This window comes from Heptranchias perlo, chromosome 7, assembly GCF_035084215.1.
Source record: "Heptranchias perlo isolate sHepPer1 chromosome 7, sHepPer1.hap1, whole genome shotgun sequence".
NCBI classification, from domain to species: Eukaryota; Metazoa; Chordata; class Chondrichthyes; order Hexanchiformes; family Hexanchidae; genus Heptranchias; species Heptranchias perlo.
Genome location: NC_090331.1, coordinates 37,016,258 through 37,030,669, shown reverse-complemented (window position 1 = coordinate 37,030,669; position 14,412 = coordinate 37,016,258). Strand labels below are relative to the sequence as shown.

The 14,412-nt window shown below is 46.5% G+C and overlaps 1 protein-coding gene across 4 annotated transcripts in view; it reads right to left on the bottom strand.

Moving 5' to 3' along the window:
- LOC137323285 (mucin-13-like) overlaps positions 1-14,074 on the bottom strand; it is a 58,214-nt gene extending 44,140 nt beyond the window's left edge. For all 4 annotated transcript variants that reach the window (XM_067986773.1, XM_067986774.1, XM_067986775.1 and 1 more), the window contains exons 1-2: positions 13,891-14,074; positions 1,252-1,287 (exon numbers count right to left, since the gene is read on the bottom strand). In XM_067986773.1, the coding sequence (XP_067842874.1) occupies positions 1,252-1,287; positions 13,891-13,975 (121 nt within the window). In that variant the 5' untranslated portion in view covers positions 13,976-14,074. The remainder of the gene's footprint in view (positions 1-1,251; positions 1,288-13,890) is intronic.
- Between the last annotated feature and the right edge of the window lie 338 nt (positions 14,075-14,412).

Below are 14,412 nucleotides of genomic sequence, written 5' to 3'. Positions count from 1 at the left end.
AATGTAGTATATTTAAATTATTAATTCCCTGCGACCCTGTCATGATTTTACGAACACTTCAGTTCAATCCCTTTAACCTTCTCCACTGAATACAACCATGTTTTTTTGAAATGTTTCATCGTTGCTGCATACTTTCATCACAACTATCATCCTAATGATCAGAATTTCACCTTTTCTATGCTTCCAATATCAGTCCCGTAATGAAGTTGGCACAATTGCTCTCATTATTCACAATGTGGCACAACCAATACTTTGAACACATTCGCTATCACGACTTTGTTCTTGTATTCATCGTCAATTTAAATAAAACCCAGGATCCCAGTTGCCCTTGTAATAGCTTGGCTGACCTGCAATCCAGTTTCTAAAGATCTAGCATCTGCACCCGCAGATCTTTCTGTTCCCGCAGTCCATTAAGAATTTTTCCATTTATGATAGATTTTCAAAGCCCAGTTCTTTTGTCCCAAATTTAAAACCTGCATTGGTCAGAAATGTGTTCCTGAGTAAAGCTGTAGGTGACATAAACCTGTGTTGTACTGTGTCTGCACTGTACAAACGGTGCTTTCATTGAAAGATTTCTCTATCGATTCCACAAAATAACAACCAAATTCACCATTTCAATTGCATATCAATTCACATCAAATATCTCCACAGAAGCCTTATTTATGGAAGCACTTTCCTGTTACATCTCAACAGGGACCAATAAACAAACTAATCCAATAACTAATCTAAAAACCAAATAGATATTAAAAATATTGTAATGCGAGAAAATCATACAAACTCGCTTCCTTTTATTTTGCAAGGGAAAGTTTCCTCTGCCTTTAGTAACAGAATATTCCTGATCACTTCTCAAACAGTGAATGGATTCCTGTGTTCAAATGTTTTTAATTTAGATGAATTGAAAATAACTGCCTGAGTAAAGGTTCAGCTGTGACATATCTGTATTCTACATGTATTGAGTACACATGGGTATTGCCTGGAACAATGTGAGCATTAAAGCCACAAAATTGAATCCTTTATAAAGTATTTTATTGTTTCCTCCATTTTATATGACTTTCCTCCTCAGATGAATAATTATTGAGTAATCTTTGGGGTCTTATTTCATGATGGCGGAAATAAATTAATACCGTAAACACAAACTAATGGACAGTAAAATATTTTCTAAAACAAAAAATTCAAGCAATTGTATTTCTGATTTTCAACAATAATTTCAATGCTTGACATAACAGTCACAATGAACTGTACAGAACATACCTGATGGGGATATCATCCCTGCACCTGTTGTAGCACCTGTAAGAGAGGTTTTCAGGAGTGTTAATATACAGCAATCATATGAAGAATATTCCAGATTGGATTGAATTTCTTGCAGAAAAAACCTTTCTTCAGACCCAGGTTTCTCAAAAGGATTGTATTGGAATATTTGCTTCCTGTAGATTCTCATTGATCTAATATCAATTCTGTTAAACACAGCATGTAAGAGATTTACATGTGTCAGAATAATCAGAAACTAAGGGGCCGATTTGAACTTGCAATTGCGGTTGCTTTGGGGACAGTTGGGCAGTAAAAATCGGGAATATTCCGAGCAGGCTCAGAAGCCGGCTCCAACCCGACGACTTCTGTGGTTGCATCTGCGTGCGCGCGGGCTTCACCAATCTGGAAGTCCCGCCTGCTTTAATTGCAAGCGGGACGATAGTTAAACCACTTATTGACATCATTGATCTTGTTTAAGTCGTTAATTTTGTGGAGATTGAGGCAGGGGTGCGATTTTAATTCAGCCTCAGCATGTTTCCCGTGCTGTGGGAAGCACTCCATGTTCAAGATGACATGTTCCAGTTGGATGTTTAAATCCCTGTTTGACAGATGGGGATAAAAGGTTAGTTATTGCAGCAGGGCACTCAGGTGTTGCAGATAAACCTTTGGCTGGGAGATCTTTGAGATTAGACTGAAAATTCTTGGTTTACACTCAGAATTCTTCTGCTTACGCATATTTACCATCTTTTTGGACCCCCTCAAAGCGACACCATCATGTTGGGAGGTGCAATGGCTGCATTCACTAGTACATCCGAGGGGGAGCAACGTCATCATCCTCGCCAGGCATGGCGTGCACTTCTGCCACTTGGAGCTCCACAACACAGTGCTGTGCCACAGGCAACCGCACAAGAGCACAGAGGGCAACAACAGAGGGACCAACGTCGCAGGAAGCACTACCCTCGTCAGAAGATCTACAGACCGACGCTCTGTTTCCTGGACCTCTCTGAGGAGCAGTGCATATGGAGGCTCAGAGTGAGTCACAGGTGGTCGCAGACATCCGTAGCCTCCTTTATGCCAAGCTGCACCTGGCTGGGCCGAGCTGCATCTCATTACCTGTCACTGTTAAAGTCACCACTGCCCTCAACTTCTTCACCTCCGGATCATTCCAGGGTGCCACCAATAACATCGCCAGGGTCTCTCCGTCGTCTGCACACAAATGCATAAAGCAGATCACCGACGACTTGTTTCGCAGGGCCTCGCAATATGTCAACTTCCCCATGGACGACCTCAGCCAGACGGAGAGGGCAGTGGGATTCCACTCTGTGGCTGGCCTCCCATGGGTACAGGGTGCAATCAATTGCACCCATGTAGCAATCCGAGCACCTCCACATGAGCCAGTACTGTTCATCAACAGAAAGGGGTATCACTCCATCAACGCTCAGCTCGTTTGCGACCACTGCAGAAGATTTCTTCACGTGCATGCCAGATTCCCTGACAGCTGCCACGATTCCTTCATTTTGAGGGAATTCAACATCCCAGGGCACGCTCCTCATGGCAAGGGATACCCCCTGCACACATGGCTCATGACACCTCTGAGGAACTCCATCACCGGGCAACAGCGTCGATACAACGACAGCCACATCGCCACCAGGTCTACAATTGAGCATCCTATAGGGCTGCTCAAGATGCGATTTAGGTGCCTTGATCGTTCTGGGGGAGCGCTTCAATACACACCAGACAGAGTGGGACGCATTATAGTAGTGTGTTGTGTTCTGCACAACATGGCACAACAGAGAGGGGTGCTGCTTGAGGGGGCCCCATCCACATCTGCCATTCACATTGAGGAGGAGGAGGAGGCAGAGGAGTAGGAGGAGGAGGAGAACAAAACCATGGCCAGAGCAGTGGCTCACCTGGCTGCTCATGAGGCCAGGGAGTCACTGATATATGAACGGTTCTCTTAACATCAGAAAGTGTGAAGAGTCCTGTCCTCAGGAAAGACCAGCGCCAACACCAGTCCCCCCCCCCCCCCCCACCTCCCTGCACAAAACAGTCCTGCAACTACACATATACCCACTGTAAAGTGACCCAATGGGTGGCATCAAGTGTCGCCGTTCATCGTGAAGCACATGAAAGGGCGCTATCACAAAAAACAGTCAAGAATGGGCAAGACATGGCAGTAGTGGTGAGAATGATAACATTTAATGTGAACATAACAAAAACTAAATATAAATGAAAAACATGACAGTCTGTCAGACACCCTTGTGCATCCCCTTCATGCTCACAAATCCTTAGCCTTTCTCTTCCTACCACGTCTACGTGGTGCATCCCCTGTGGCTGCAGCAGATGTGGTGGCAGGTTGCTCATGTTTATACCCTGACTGCTTAGATGCTTTCAGCCTACGCCCTCTGGGTTTCGGGCCCGTGAGGGCCCCTCCAAAGACTGCTCCACCTGCACCTGTGCAGGGGCAGACTCGGCCACCTGGACAGGAGGCAGCATTGCGGATACTGGTTGAGAGGGGGGCAACGGGTGAGACGTGGGAGCGCTTTGAATGGCATCCTCACTTCCATGTCCCCTTTCACCATCATCCCTCCCCTGGGCCAGGGCCACATCAATCCTACCACTCTGCTGGACAACAATTTGGAGGACATGTGTGATGCCTTGTAAGTCCAGTGCTAGTGTATCAGTCTGCCTGTTTAAGGTGGCAGAATGTTGTTCACCCTGAGTCGGAATGACCGTTGTCAGGGCCTGAATGGACTCATTTGTGAGCTGTCTTGAAGTTCAACAGAGGCTAGCCTTCTTTCCATCACAGAAATTCCTGCACTTACCTGTGCTGCCAAACCACTAATGCAGGAGTCTATCTTCTGCACTATTGTGGAGAGTGTGCATGGCACCTGTTCCAGTACCTCGCAAATATGCTGCTGTCCTCGATCATTCTCCTTTTAAAGGATGGCCCTCAGGGTTCAGCATCTGCATCCAGCTGAGCAGAGCCTGGAAGGAGTGCACCCACCACGTGGACTCTCTGCAGCTGCTCCTGCCACCAGTGTCTGCTCGTGCTCACTTGTGTGTGGTGACCAACCAGGTGCCAACCCAACTGATTGAGCACTAGGATTCACCAAGGTGTGAGTATCTGCGCTGGTGGATGGCTCGCTATGATGTCACGGTGCACCCTCAGATGCCGGGAGCTCCTCTGAGGAATTACCCTCTGCTGTCACTGCAGTCGTTGAAGGGCCTGTAAGAGAACAGAAGGCAATATTAAGCATCGTCACAGATGTGTCATGTTGCGATCAGCTTACTGAGGTGTTCAACATGCCAAGCATTGTTAACATCAATTCATGCTGTGTGTGATGAATGTTAAATTTGTGTCACCAGAGGTTTGTGGGACGCCAGTTTCGGCGTCCCCGTCGGACAGGCACTCGAGGGTGCGGCTGATCTGCAGGGCCTCCTGCTACACATCTGTGAGGACCACTATTTGTTGTGGCCCCACTCCAGTCCTCGCCCTCTCACGTGCATTTTGCACTCTCTTCTAGAAGGGGAGAAAGTACAGACGTGTGAGTGAGTGATGGTGAAGTAGCCAGCCGATTAATGCATTGCTTTGGGTGAGGCTGACCGTGAAAGAAATGCATCAGAGAGCGAGAATGAGACGGAGACATCACATTGGATCAGGATTGTGCTGATTGGAAGTGGTGGGGTCACAAATGGGGAGGATAAGGATGAAGATAAGGATAAGACTTAAGTGGGTGTGAGGAGTGATGTGATAGAGTAGTGTTGGCAGTGCTGAATGAGTTGTGGGCATTGAGATGTGAAACACGGAATGCAGGAGAATCAGTAAGTGTACTCACTTTTGCTGACCTAGTTAGGTCATTGAACCATTTCCGGCACTGGATCCAGATGCGGGAGATGTTGCTACTGCACCTCCTCTGCCACCTCAAGCCAGGCCTTCTTGGTGGCAGATACAGGGCACTTCCTTCCGTCGGGGGTGTAAAACACTTCCCTCCTCCTCCTCACCCTGGCCAGTAGCTGCTGCAGTGAGGCATCATTAAATCCTACAGCAGCCTTGCCCCTGTGCTGCTTCATTGTTCCTTTTTGGTCTTTGGTGCAGCAAAAGCCTTTGGAGCAATGTCCCTTTAAATAGAGATGATCCAGCTGACAGCCTGTCACGCGGGTGTGCAGTCCGCCCACTGCGAAGCTTTTGGACTGCAAACCCGGAAGGGCCACCAATTAATTCACGATCACGTCGGAAACGGTAAGATTTTATTAGTTGTGTTACCCGCGCCCATTGACCACCCACCGCCATTTGAAAATCGAGCCCTAAATGTCAATATCGGCTTTTCCAGCGTTACCCTAATCCAATCTCTCTGGTCACATCCAGAATCTTTTCATATCCTACTTCTTTATGTTATTATATTCTCTCTAGATGCTATGATTGACTCTGCATCAATAACCACTTGTGGTAATGCATTTCATATCCTAATAACCCCTTACAGGAAAATAAATTCCTTCTAGTCTGCCTGTATATCCTTGCATATCTAATCCTGGATGATGCCCCTTTTCAAGGAAGAAACAGTTTCTAAAGCGATGAATTCAAGCAACCTCATTTTTAATTTTCAACAATCATTTCAGTGCCTGACATTACAGCCACAATGAAATGTACAAAACATACTTGCTGTGGTTGCTGTGGCATTGTTGCAGAAATTGTAAGAGAGATATTTAAAAATGCTAATTTAGAACAACCATATAAACAATATTGAAGATTGCATTGAATTTCTTGAAGAAGAAGCATTCCTTCAAAATATTTGCTTCTTGTCGACTTTTGTAGGACATAAAGCTATTCTTTTAAACACAACGCTCACCCAATTTAGATACGTCTGAGAATCAGACATTTATTAGGCCGATAGCATCTTCTTCATTTTGCAATCTAACCCATCCCACTGGTATTTGCAGTGCAAAGGAAACCTGCCTCTTGCTTCAGATACAGACTATTCCTGTTCATTTGATTTCACAACTCTTTTTCACAGTGGCACATCATGAAGGACTGCCAGCCTGTTAATACAGTGGTAGAAGGTTTGCGCTACTGTGCCCATTGTGATTGTGAGTGTGTCATTGCTGGCTTGCCACGCCACAACTACATCAATCCCATTCGGCTTCTCTTTCCCTGTATCTTTACATGCCCTTCTAATTTATGGCATCATGTATTCTCTGTAAGTGTTGTGATTGTGTCAGATTGAATAGACACTTGTGATGAAACGTTTCAGCTACTAAGTGTTACAGCAAATATCTTCCTTCTAGTTTCTCCCTATATACTTGCATTACCAATCCTTTATGAATCCTTTATTACTGATTAACTGTCCATTATATATAATAGTTCAATATTTATCCACTTAAACACTTCAAACCCCTTTAACATTGCCCTGTAAATACAACCTACTTTTTAAAATCTCATCATAACTGCATTTTCTCATTACTGTTCATTCTTTTCCGATTCCATGGGCTTGATTTTAAAAGGGTGGTGGGATGGCACCGGGGCGGGGGAGGGGTCAATGGGCGTGCAGCAAACCCGAATAATAAAAACTCACCATTCCCCACGGGATCCCGACTTAATTGGTGGCCATTAACCTTGTTTCCAGGTTTGCTGTTCGAAAGCTGCGCAGTGGACGGTCTGCGAACCCACATGATAGGTTGTGAGCTGGAGAGTCTGGATTTAAAGGGCCATTGCTCCAATGATTTTTGCTGGATCAAAGCGCAAGAAGACCCAATGGAGCAGCACAGGGGCAAGGCTACTCCAAGATTCAGTGATGCCTCACTTCAGGTGCTGCTGGCCGGGGTGAGGAGGAGGGAATTATTTTACCCGGCCGACAGGAGGAAGCGCCCTGCCTCTGCCACCAAGAAGGCCTGACTCGAGGTGGCAGAGGAGGTCGCCAGCAGGAGCAGCATCTCCCGCACTTGGGACCAGTGCAGGAAATGTTTCAATGACATAACTAGTCAGCAAAAGTGAGTACACTTCCTGATTCTCCTGCATTCCGTGGTGCACATCACCACCCCCACCCCCAACTCACTCTGCACTGCCAAGACTACTCCATCACATCACTCCTCACACCCACTTAAGGCTCATCCTCAACTTACATTCACTTCCTGAGCACTTCCTCACCTCCCCATTTGTGACCTCACCACTACCACTCACCCCAATCCTGATCCAATGTGACGTCTCCATCTGATACTCACCCTCTGATGCACCTCTTTCACGGTCAGCCTCACCCAAAGCAATGCATTCATCGGCTGACCACTTCACCCTCACTCACTCACTGTACTTTCTCCCCTTCTAGGAGAAGAGAGTGCAAAATGCACGCGAGAGGGCGAGGTTTGGAGGGCGGCCACAACAGATAGTGGTCCTCACAGACGTGGAGAAGGAGGCCCTGCAGATCAGCTGCACCATCGAGTGCCTGTCTGTCAGGGATGCCGAGTCTGGCACCCCACAAACGTTTGGTGACACAACTTTAACATTCATCATACACAACATGAATTGATGTTAACAATCCCGGCTGTGGCATGTTGAACACCTCAGTAAGCCGATCGCAACATGACACATCTGTGATGATGCTTAATATTGCCTTCTGTTCTCTTACTGCAGAGATGACAGAGGGTGAATCCTCAGAGGAGCTCCCGGCTGTGGGAGAAACTTCACCACATGGACTGCAGTGGCTCAAGAAGGCGGCTCACCACCACCTTCTCAAGGGCAATTAGGGACAGGCAATAAATGTTGGCCTCGCCAGCAATGCCCACATCCCATGAACGAATTTTTTAAAATGGTCACATCTTAGCAAGCTATCCACCAGCGCAGATAGTCACAACTCGGTGGGTCCTGGAAGTCAGTTAGTTGGGTTGGCACCTGGGTGAGTCACCACACACAAGTTAGCACGAGCAGACACTGGTGGCAGGAGCAGCTGTGGAGAGTCTGCATCAGTGGGCGCACTCCTTTCCAGGCTCTGCTCAGGTGGACGCAGATGCAGAACGCCAGGGGCCATCCTCTAAAAGGAGAATGATCGAGGGGCAGCAGCACATTTGCGAGGTACTGGAACAGGTGCCACGCACACTCTCCACAATAACGCAGAGAATTGACGAGTCCAACTCCTGTATTAGTGGAATGGTGGCGCAGGTACGTGAGGGAATCTCTGAGGTAGTGTCACAGGGACGTGAGCAACTGTCTGAGATAGTGTCGGACATAACTGCTGAAATGTCTGAGATAGTGTTACAGGGAAATGCAGAAATTTTTTTTTGATTATTCATTCATGGGATGTGGGCGTCACTGGCAAGGCCAGCATTTATTGTCCATCCCTAATTGCCCTTGAGAAGGTGGTGGTGAGCCGCCTTCTTGAACCGCTGCAGTCCGTGTGGTGAAGGTTCTCCCACAATGCTGTTAGGTAGGGAGTTGCAGGATTTTGACCCAGCGACAATGAAGGAACGGCGATATATTTCCAAATCAGGATGGTGTGTCACTTGGAGGGGAACGTGCAGGTGGTGTTGTTCCCATGTGCCTGCTGCCCTTATCCTTCTAGGTGGTAGAGGTTGTGGGTTTGGGAGGTGCTGTCGAAGAAGCCTTGGCGAGTTGCTGCAGTGCATCCTGTGGATGGTACACGCTGCAGCCACGGTGCACCGGTGGTGGAGGGATTGAATGTTTAGGATGGTGGATGGGGTGCCAATCAAGCGGGCTGCTTCCTCCTGGTGTCGAGCTTCTTGAATGTTGTTGGAGCTGCACTCATCCAGGCAAGTGGAGAGTATTCTATCACACTCCTGACTTGTGCCTTGTAGATGGTGGAAATGCTTTGGGGAGTCAGGAGGTGAGTCACTCGCCGCAGAATACCCAGCCTCTGACCTGCTCTTGTAGCCATAGTATTTATGGGCTGGTCCAGTTAAGTTTCTGGTCAATGGTGACCCCCAGGATGTTGATGGTGGGGGATTCGGTGATGGTAATACCGTTGAATTTCAAGGGGAGGTGGTTAGACTCTCTCTTGTTGGAGATGGTCATTGCCTGGCACTTGTCTGGCACGAAATGTCTCAGATAGTGTCGCAGGTAAGTGTGGGAATGTGTGTGATGGAGAGAAGGCTAGCCTCCATTAAGCCTCAAGCATGGCTTACAAATGAGTCCATTCATGCCCTGACAACGACCGTTCAGACTCACGGTGAACAACATTCTGCAGCCTTAAACAGGCAAACAGAAACTTTGCAACTCGGCTTCCAAGGCATTACACATGTCCTCCAAACTGTTCTCCAGCAGGGTGGAAGGAGTGATGTGGGCCTGGTCCAAGAGAGGGATGATTGCGAAAGGGGATATGGAAGGGGGGACGCCACTCAAAGCGCTCCCACGTCTCACCCATTGCCCCCCTCTCAACCAGTACCCGCAATGCTACCTCCTCTCCATGTAGCCAAATCTGCCCCTGCACAGGTGCAGGTGGAGCAGGCGTTGGAGGGGCCCTCAGGGTCTCCAAAACCCAGTAGGCTGAAAGCATCTAAGCAGTCCGGTCATGGATACGAGCAACCTGCCACTACCTCTGCTACAGCCACAGGAGATGCACCACGTAGAAGTAGTAGGAAGAGAAAGGCTAAGGATTTATGATCACGAAGGGTATGCACAAGGGTGTCTGACAGACTGTTGTGTTTTTCATTTATATTTGGTTTTTGTTAACGTCACATTAAAGGGGAAGCAGCAGACAGCAGGAAACATTCTAAAAGGCATAAAATGGCTACAAGAGGTCCAGAGATGGCATCCAGGTTTTCCGATGCACGTTTCGCTGGAGAACCTGGTCCAGGCTGTCCGCAGAAGGAGGGAGATCCTGTTCCACTCGAAGAAACAGAAAGCCAATGAGTGAAATTAAATATTTGTACAGTAGACAAGCAGTCCAGCACCAGCCAAAGTTACTCCCGGAACTCTCAAAATCAGGAGTGGAATGCAGAAAATAGCCAAAAAAAAGCCCAGAAGCTGACTAGCAGCCCAACAAGACAAGCCACCAACTAACCCGTATAGAGGGGTTGAGCCCTTTAAATAGTGGTCCTGCAGGTTTCTTGCTGGCTGATAGCAGCATGAGTTACTGGGTGAGTTTATCATGTGGCGACTCAGGGGCTGGAGCAGACCAATTTCACAAAATGGTCCTACAACCAACGTAGGACGCTTATTTTAATATTATCATGAGGTTCCTGAAAAGTTCCGACTACATGAAGAGCCCAATCCTTTCAGGAATGAAGTTAAGAAACACTTCTACACTCAAAAGGTGGTAGAAGTTTAGAACTGTCTTCCACGAATGGCAGTCGATGCTAGCTCAATTGTTAATTTTAAATCTGAGACTGATAGCTTTTTTTTAACCAATGGTATTAAAGGATACGGTGCTCGGGCGGGTATATGGAGTTAGGTCACAGGTCAGCCATGATCTCATTGAATGGCGGAACAGGCTCGAGGGGCTAAATGGCCTACTCCTTTTTCTATGTTTCTATTTTCCTGATCCAATAAGGCGGGTGGTGCAATTTGAGCGTGGGACAGGCACGCACATGCCACCCGCCATACTAGACCCATAGGTGCCTGAAAACTGGTCGCGGCCAGAGTCAGTAGACTTACTGCCCAATTAACACTGATGCTCCATTCGCTGCCATTTTTAAAGGGTCCTTCCCTTGGGCAGCCGGAGCACCCGCCTGTTTTAGGCAACAGACCTTATTATTATGCGTGCTGGGGTCCTATAACGTAGTTAGGACCACAATTTCAATTTTCAGGGGCACATGAGACTCCTAAAGCCCTTATCCATGCTTTCCGTCAGTCTTTGCAAGCCAGAGGAGATTCTGGCCCCCAGAGCCAAGATGGCCATGGAAGCTGTCAGAGCTTTTCACCAGAGCTTTTCACTGTGGGACCCGCTGCAGTACTCATTGAGCTGACCACTCACTCTATGTTTGACTGCATGGTCTTGCTGACATGTCCAAAAAAGCACACATGTTTGTCTCTGACATTGTGCACAAGCTCGCTGACAGGTAGCCCAGCATACTTAGAAGGTCCCTGTAGTTTCCCATCGATCTTCTTATGTGTGGAAGGCCCTCGATATCTTCATCTGTACCCCTTGCAGCAGGGCTAGGATGCGAACTCTTCCTCCAGTGAGCTACTTCCTGGGTTATTCTATCTGGGTTGTCCTTGCTCCTGCGCACTTGTGCTGAGAATATGTCCACATGCAGACCCCTCTAGCCCACCCTCTGAACTACGCGTGGCACCAGTCTCTGAGCTGGTGTCTGCAAGTGTAAGGTCAAGTGACGGCTCCTGCTCTGCAGAGCTGCCCTCTTCTTCTTCTGCTTCCTGAGGCTGAGTGGAGCTTCTGCAGCTGAAAGGGAAGAAAGGTACAAGAGTTAGCATTTAATGGCGTGGGTAAGCAGAGACAGATGGTTGGCTTCTGAAAACAACAGTAATTTGTCATGCATCAAGTGTATGGTTGAAATTTAAATGCAAAGGGAAGGAGCGAAATATGATTTAAAACCCTGCATGACTTGTCTTCCAGCCTCAGCAGATGGCACGCTCCTGCCCACGATGTCCCTCACTTGCTCTTCAAGTGGGGACAACACGTGGATGAAACGTGGCCCTCTCCCTGTGGCTGCCTGCTCCCTGTTATTGTGTGCGAGCTTGTTCTGAAAGAAGGAAGTGTGTCAGTGTTAGAGTAGCAAGAAGTTTTGAGGACGTGCACGTGAGGGTAGAATAGTGTTGCTGGTGTGAGAAAGATGGCAGAGGTATGAGGAGGTGAAGGAAGTAATAGTGAGGAGAGTAGCAAGTGTAGAGTGTGGCAGTAGGAGCAGAAGGAGATGGAGTGAAATGTATTGCAATGATTAGAGGAGAGTGGGGTAATCCGGGAATAAAAGGGTTGTGAGTACACGTAGTGCATGACTAAGCAGAGAATAATGACAGATATGAGTTAGGGGGCTTACCTTAATTAAACGTTTTTCAGCATTGCAGCCGTGTCCTGGTTGTGGCGGGGGCGATACTTCTGGCACTGGCGCGACCTGCTACCTCTGCCTGCTTGTGCCAGGCAGCTTGCCTTGATAGCTTCCTGCCACCTTGTGGATAGAACATCTCCTGCCGACCTCCTCCGTCAAAACCTCCAAAGCAGTGTCAGAAAACCAGAAGGGCCCTTGCCGCTTCTGCTGTGCCTGCCATTATGTAGAATCTTCAGTGACAGTTGCCTGCAGCCAAATTGCACCTCCCCTTTAGAGGTTCAGGCTGCCTTTAAAAGGTGTCAGCAGCACCGCAAAATTGACACCCACGATTAGGTGAGCTGCTAAAAAAGTAGCGCAATTAGCGCAGGCAGCAGGTCTATTTTATTTAAATTAAATAGGGGGACAAATTTGGAGCCGTTTATGTAGCCACGTGTTCAGGCGCGTGCTCCAAGCTCAGTGCCCATTTTGTGCACGAAAACGCACTCAGCAATTTCTACGCCTCAGTCTGGGTTGCACATGAACTATGGCCACTTGAGGGAGGTACTGGAGGATTGACAGTACCTGTGGAACATCAGTATGAGTCAGCACCTTTACAAGAGGAGTGGATAAAACCAGGAGAATAATTCAGGAATAGAAAAATACCCTATTAGATAATTTAAAAGATACAAATTCTCCTCCAAGAAAAGATTTTAAAAAAGCAAAACTGTAAATTACCATTGTAAGAAGTGAGTCAAACAGATTCTGACAAAACTTCAGCTCTTTCTGATATATATTAATGACCTGGACTTGGATATACAGGGTATAATTTCAAAGTTTGCAGATGACACTAAACTCAGAAATGTAGTAAACAATGTGGAGGATAGCAACAGACTTCAGGAGGACATAGACAACTGGTGAAATGGGCAGATACATGGCAGATTAAATTTAACACAGAGAAGTGTGAAGTGATACATTTTGATAGGAAGAATGAAGAGAGGCAATATAAACTACATGGTACAATTTCAAAGTGGGTGCAGGAACAAAGAGACCTGGTGGCGCTCATACACAAATCTTTGAAGGTGGCAAGACAAGTTGAGAAGGCTGTTAAAAAAGCATATGGGATCCTGGGCTTTATTAATAGAGGCATAGAGTACAAAAACAAGAAAGTTATGCTAAACCTTTATAAATCATTGATTAGACCTCAGCTGGAGCATTGTGTTCAATTCTAAGCACCCAACTTTAGGAAGGATGTTAAGGCCTTAGACAGGGTGAAGAAGGGATTTGCTGGAATGGTACCAGGGATGAGGGAATTCAGTTATGTGGAGAGACTGAAGAAGCAACAAGAGCTAAAGGGAGATTTATGGAAAGGAAAGTATGAAAAGCCACCAAGGCGGAGCAGGATCCAATGGCTCAGGTGTCTGGTGGAAGAAGAGAAAAAGGGAAGCAGGTCGACACCAAAGGTGCAGACCACCCGGCCAATATACTAACTTAACTGGTCCTTACCGAGTTATTATTAATTAAGTAAAGTCCTACTATCGTAACAGGTTTAGATATGGTACTGGTCATAGCTCCTTGTACGTTAACAAATTAGAATTTACAAATAATTAACAAGCAATTTACCATTCATTAAGTAAATACTTTGTAGCAAATTAGACAATGAACCTGAACACAAATGAATCTTATTCTTTCCATGTAAAAGAGTTTGTGTCTTACCATAGGCTGAGTTGCATAAAAGGCCAAAAATGATCCCTTGAAGAATGGTCATTCTTACTAAATGAGCAAATGTCACTGCAAACATTTTTCTTCACGGTACCTTTCAGCTCTTAACTGAAGACTGATTTGCTTTGAAATGTTGAGAGTGATAATGCTGCTTTTGTGGCGTGGCAGGGAAATTTAATTAGATGGAAGCACGATAATGCATGAGTGATGTTAATGACCTTTATACCTTTATACGTTACACATTACATCAGCCGGTCATTGGCTTTACTTCAGATGCAACAATAACTCTATAATTACACCTGTCTGCCAAGTTATTCCACTTTATGTTAACCGAAAGTTTACTGAAAGGAACAAAGAAAGTAAATCATCTCACTATTAGAAGTTCAAGGAAAAATTTAAGAACATAAAAAAGTCCAGAGCTCAAAAAAGTCAATTAACCCTTCAAGCCTGCTTCATCCAGAGTTTATTTATGATTATTTTCTTGTTGACTTCTCTCCCTCTCCAATCACAACTACC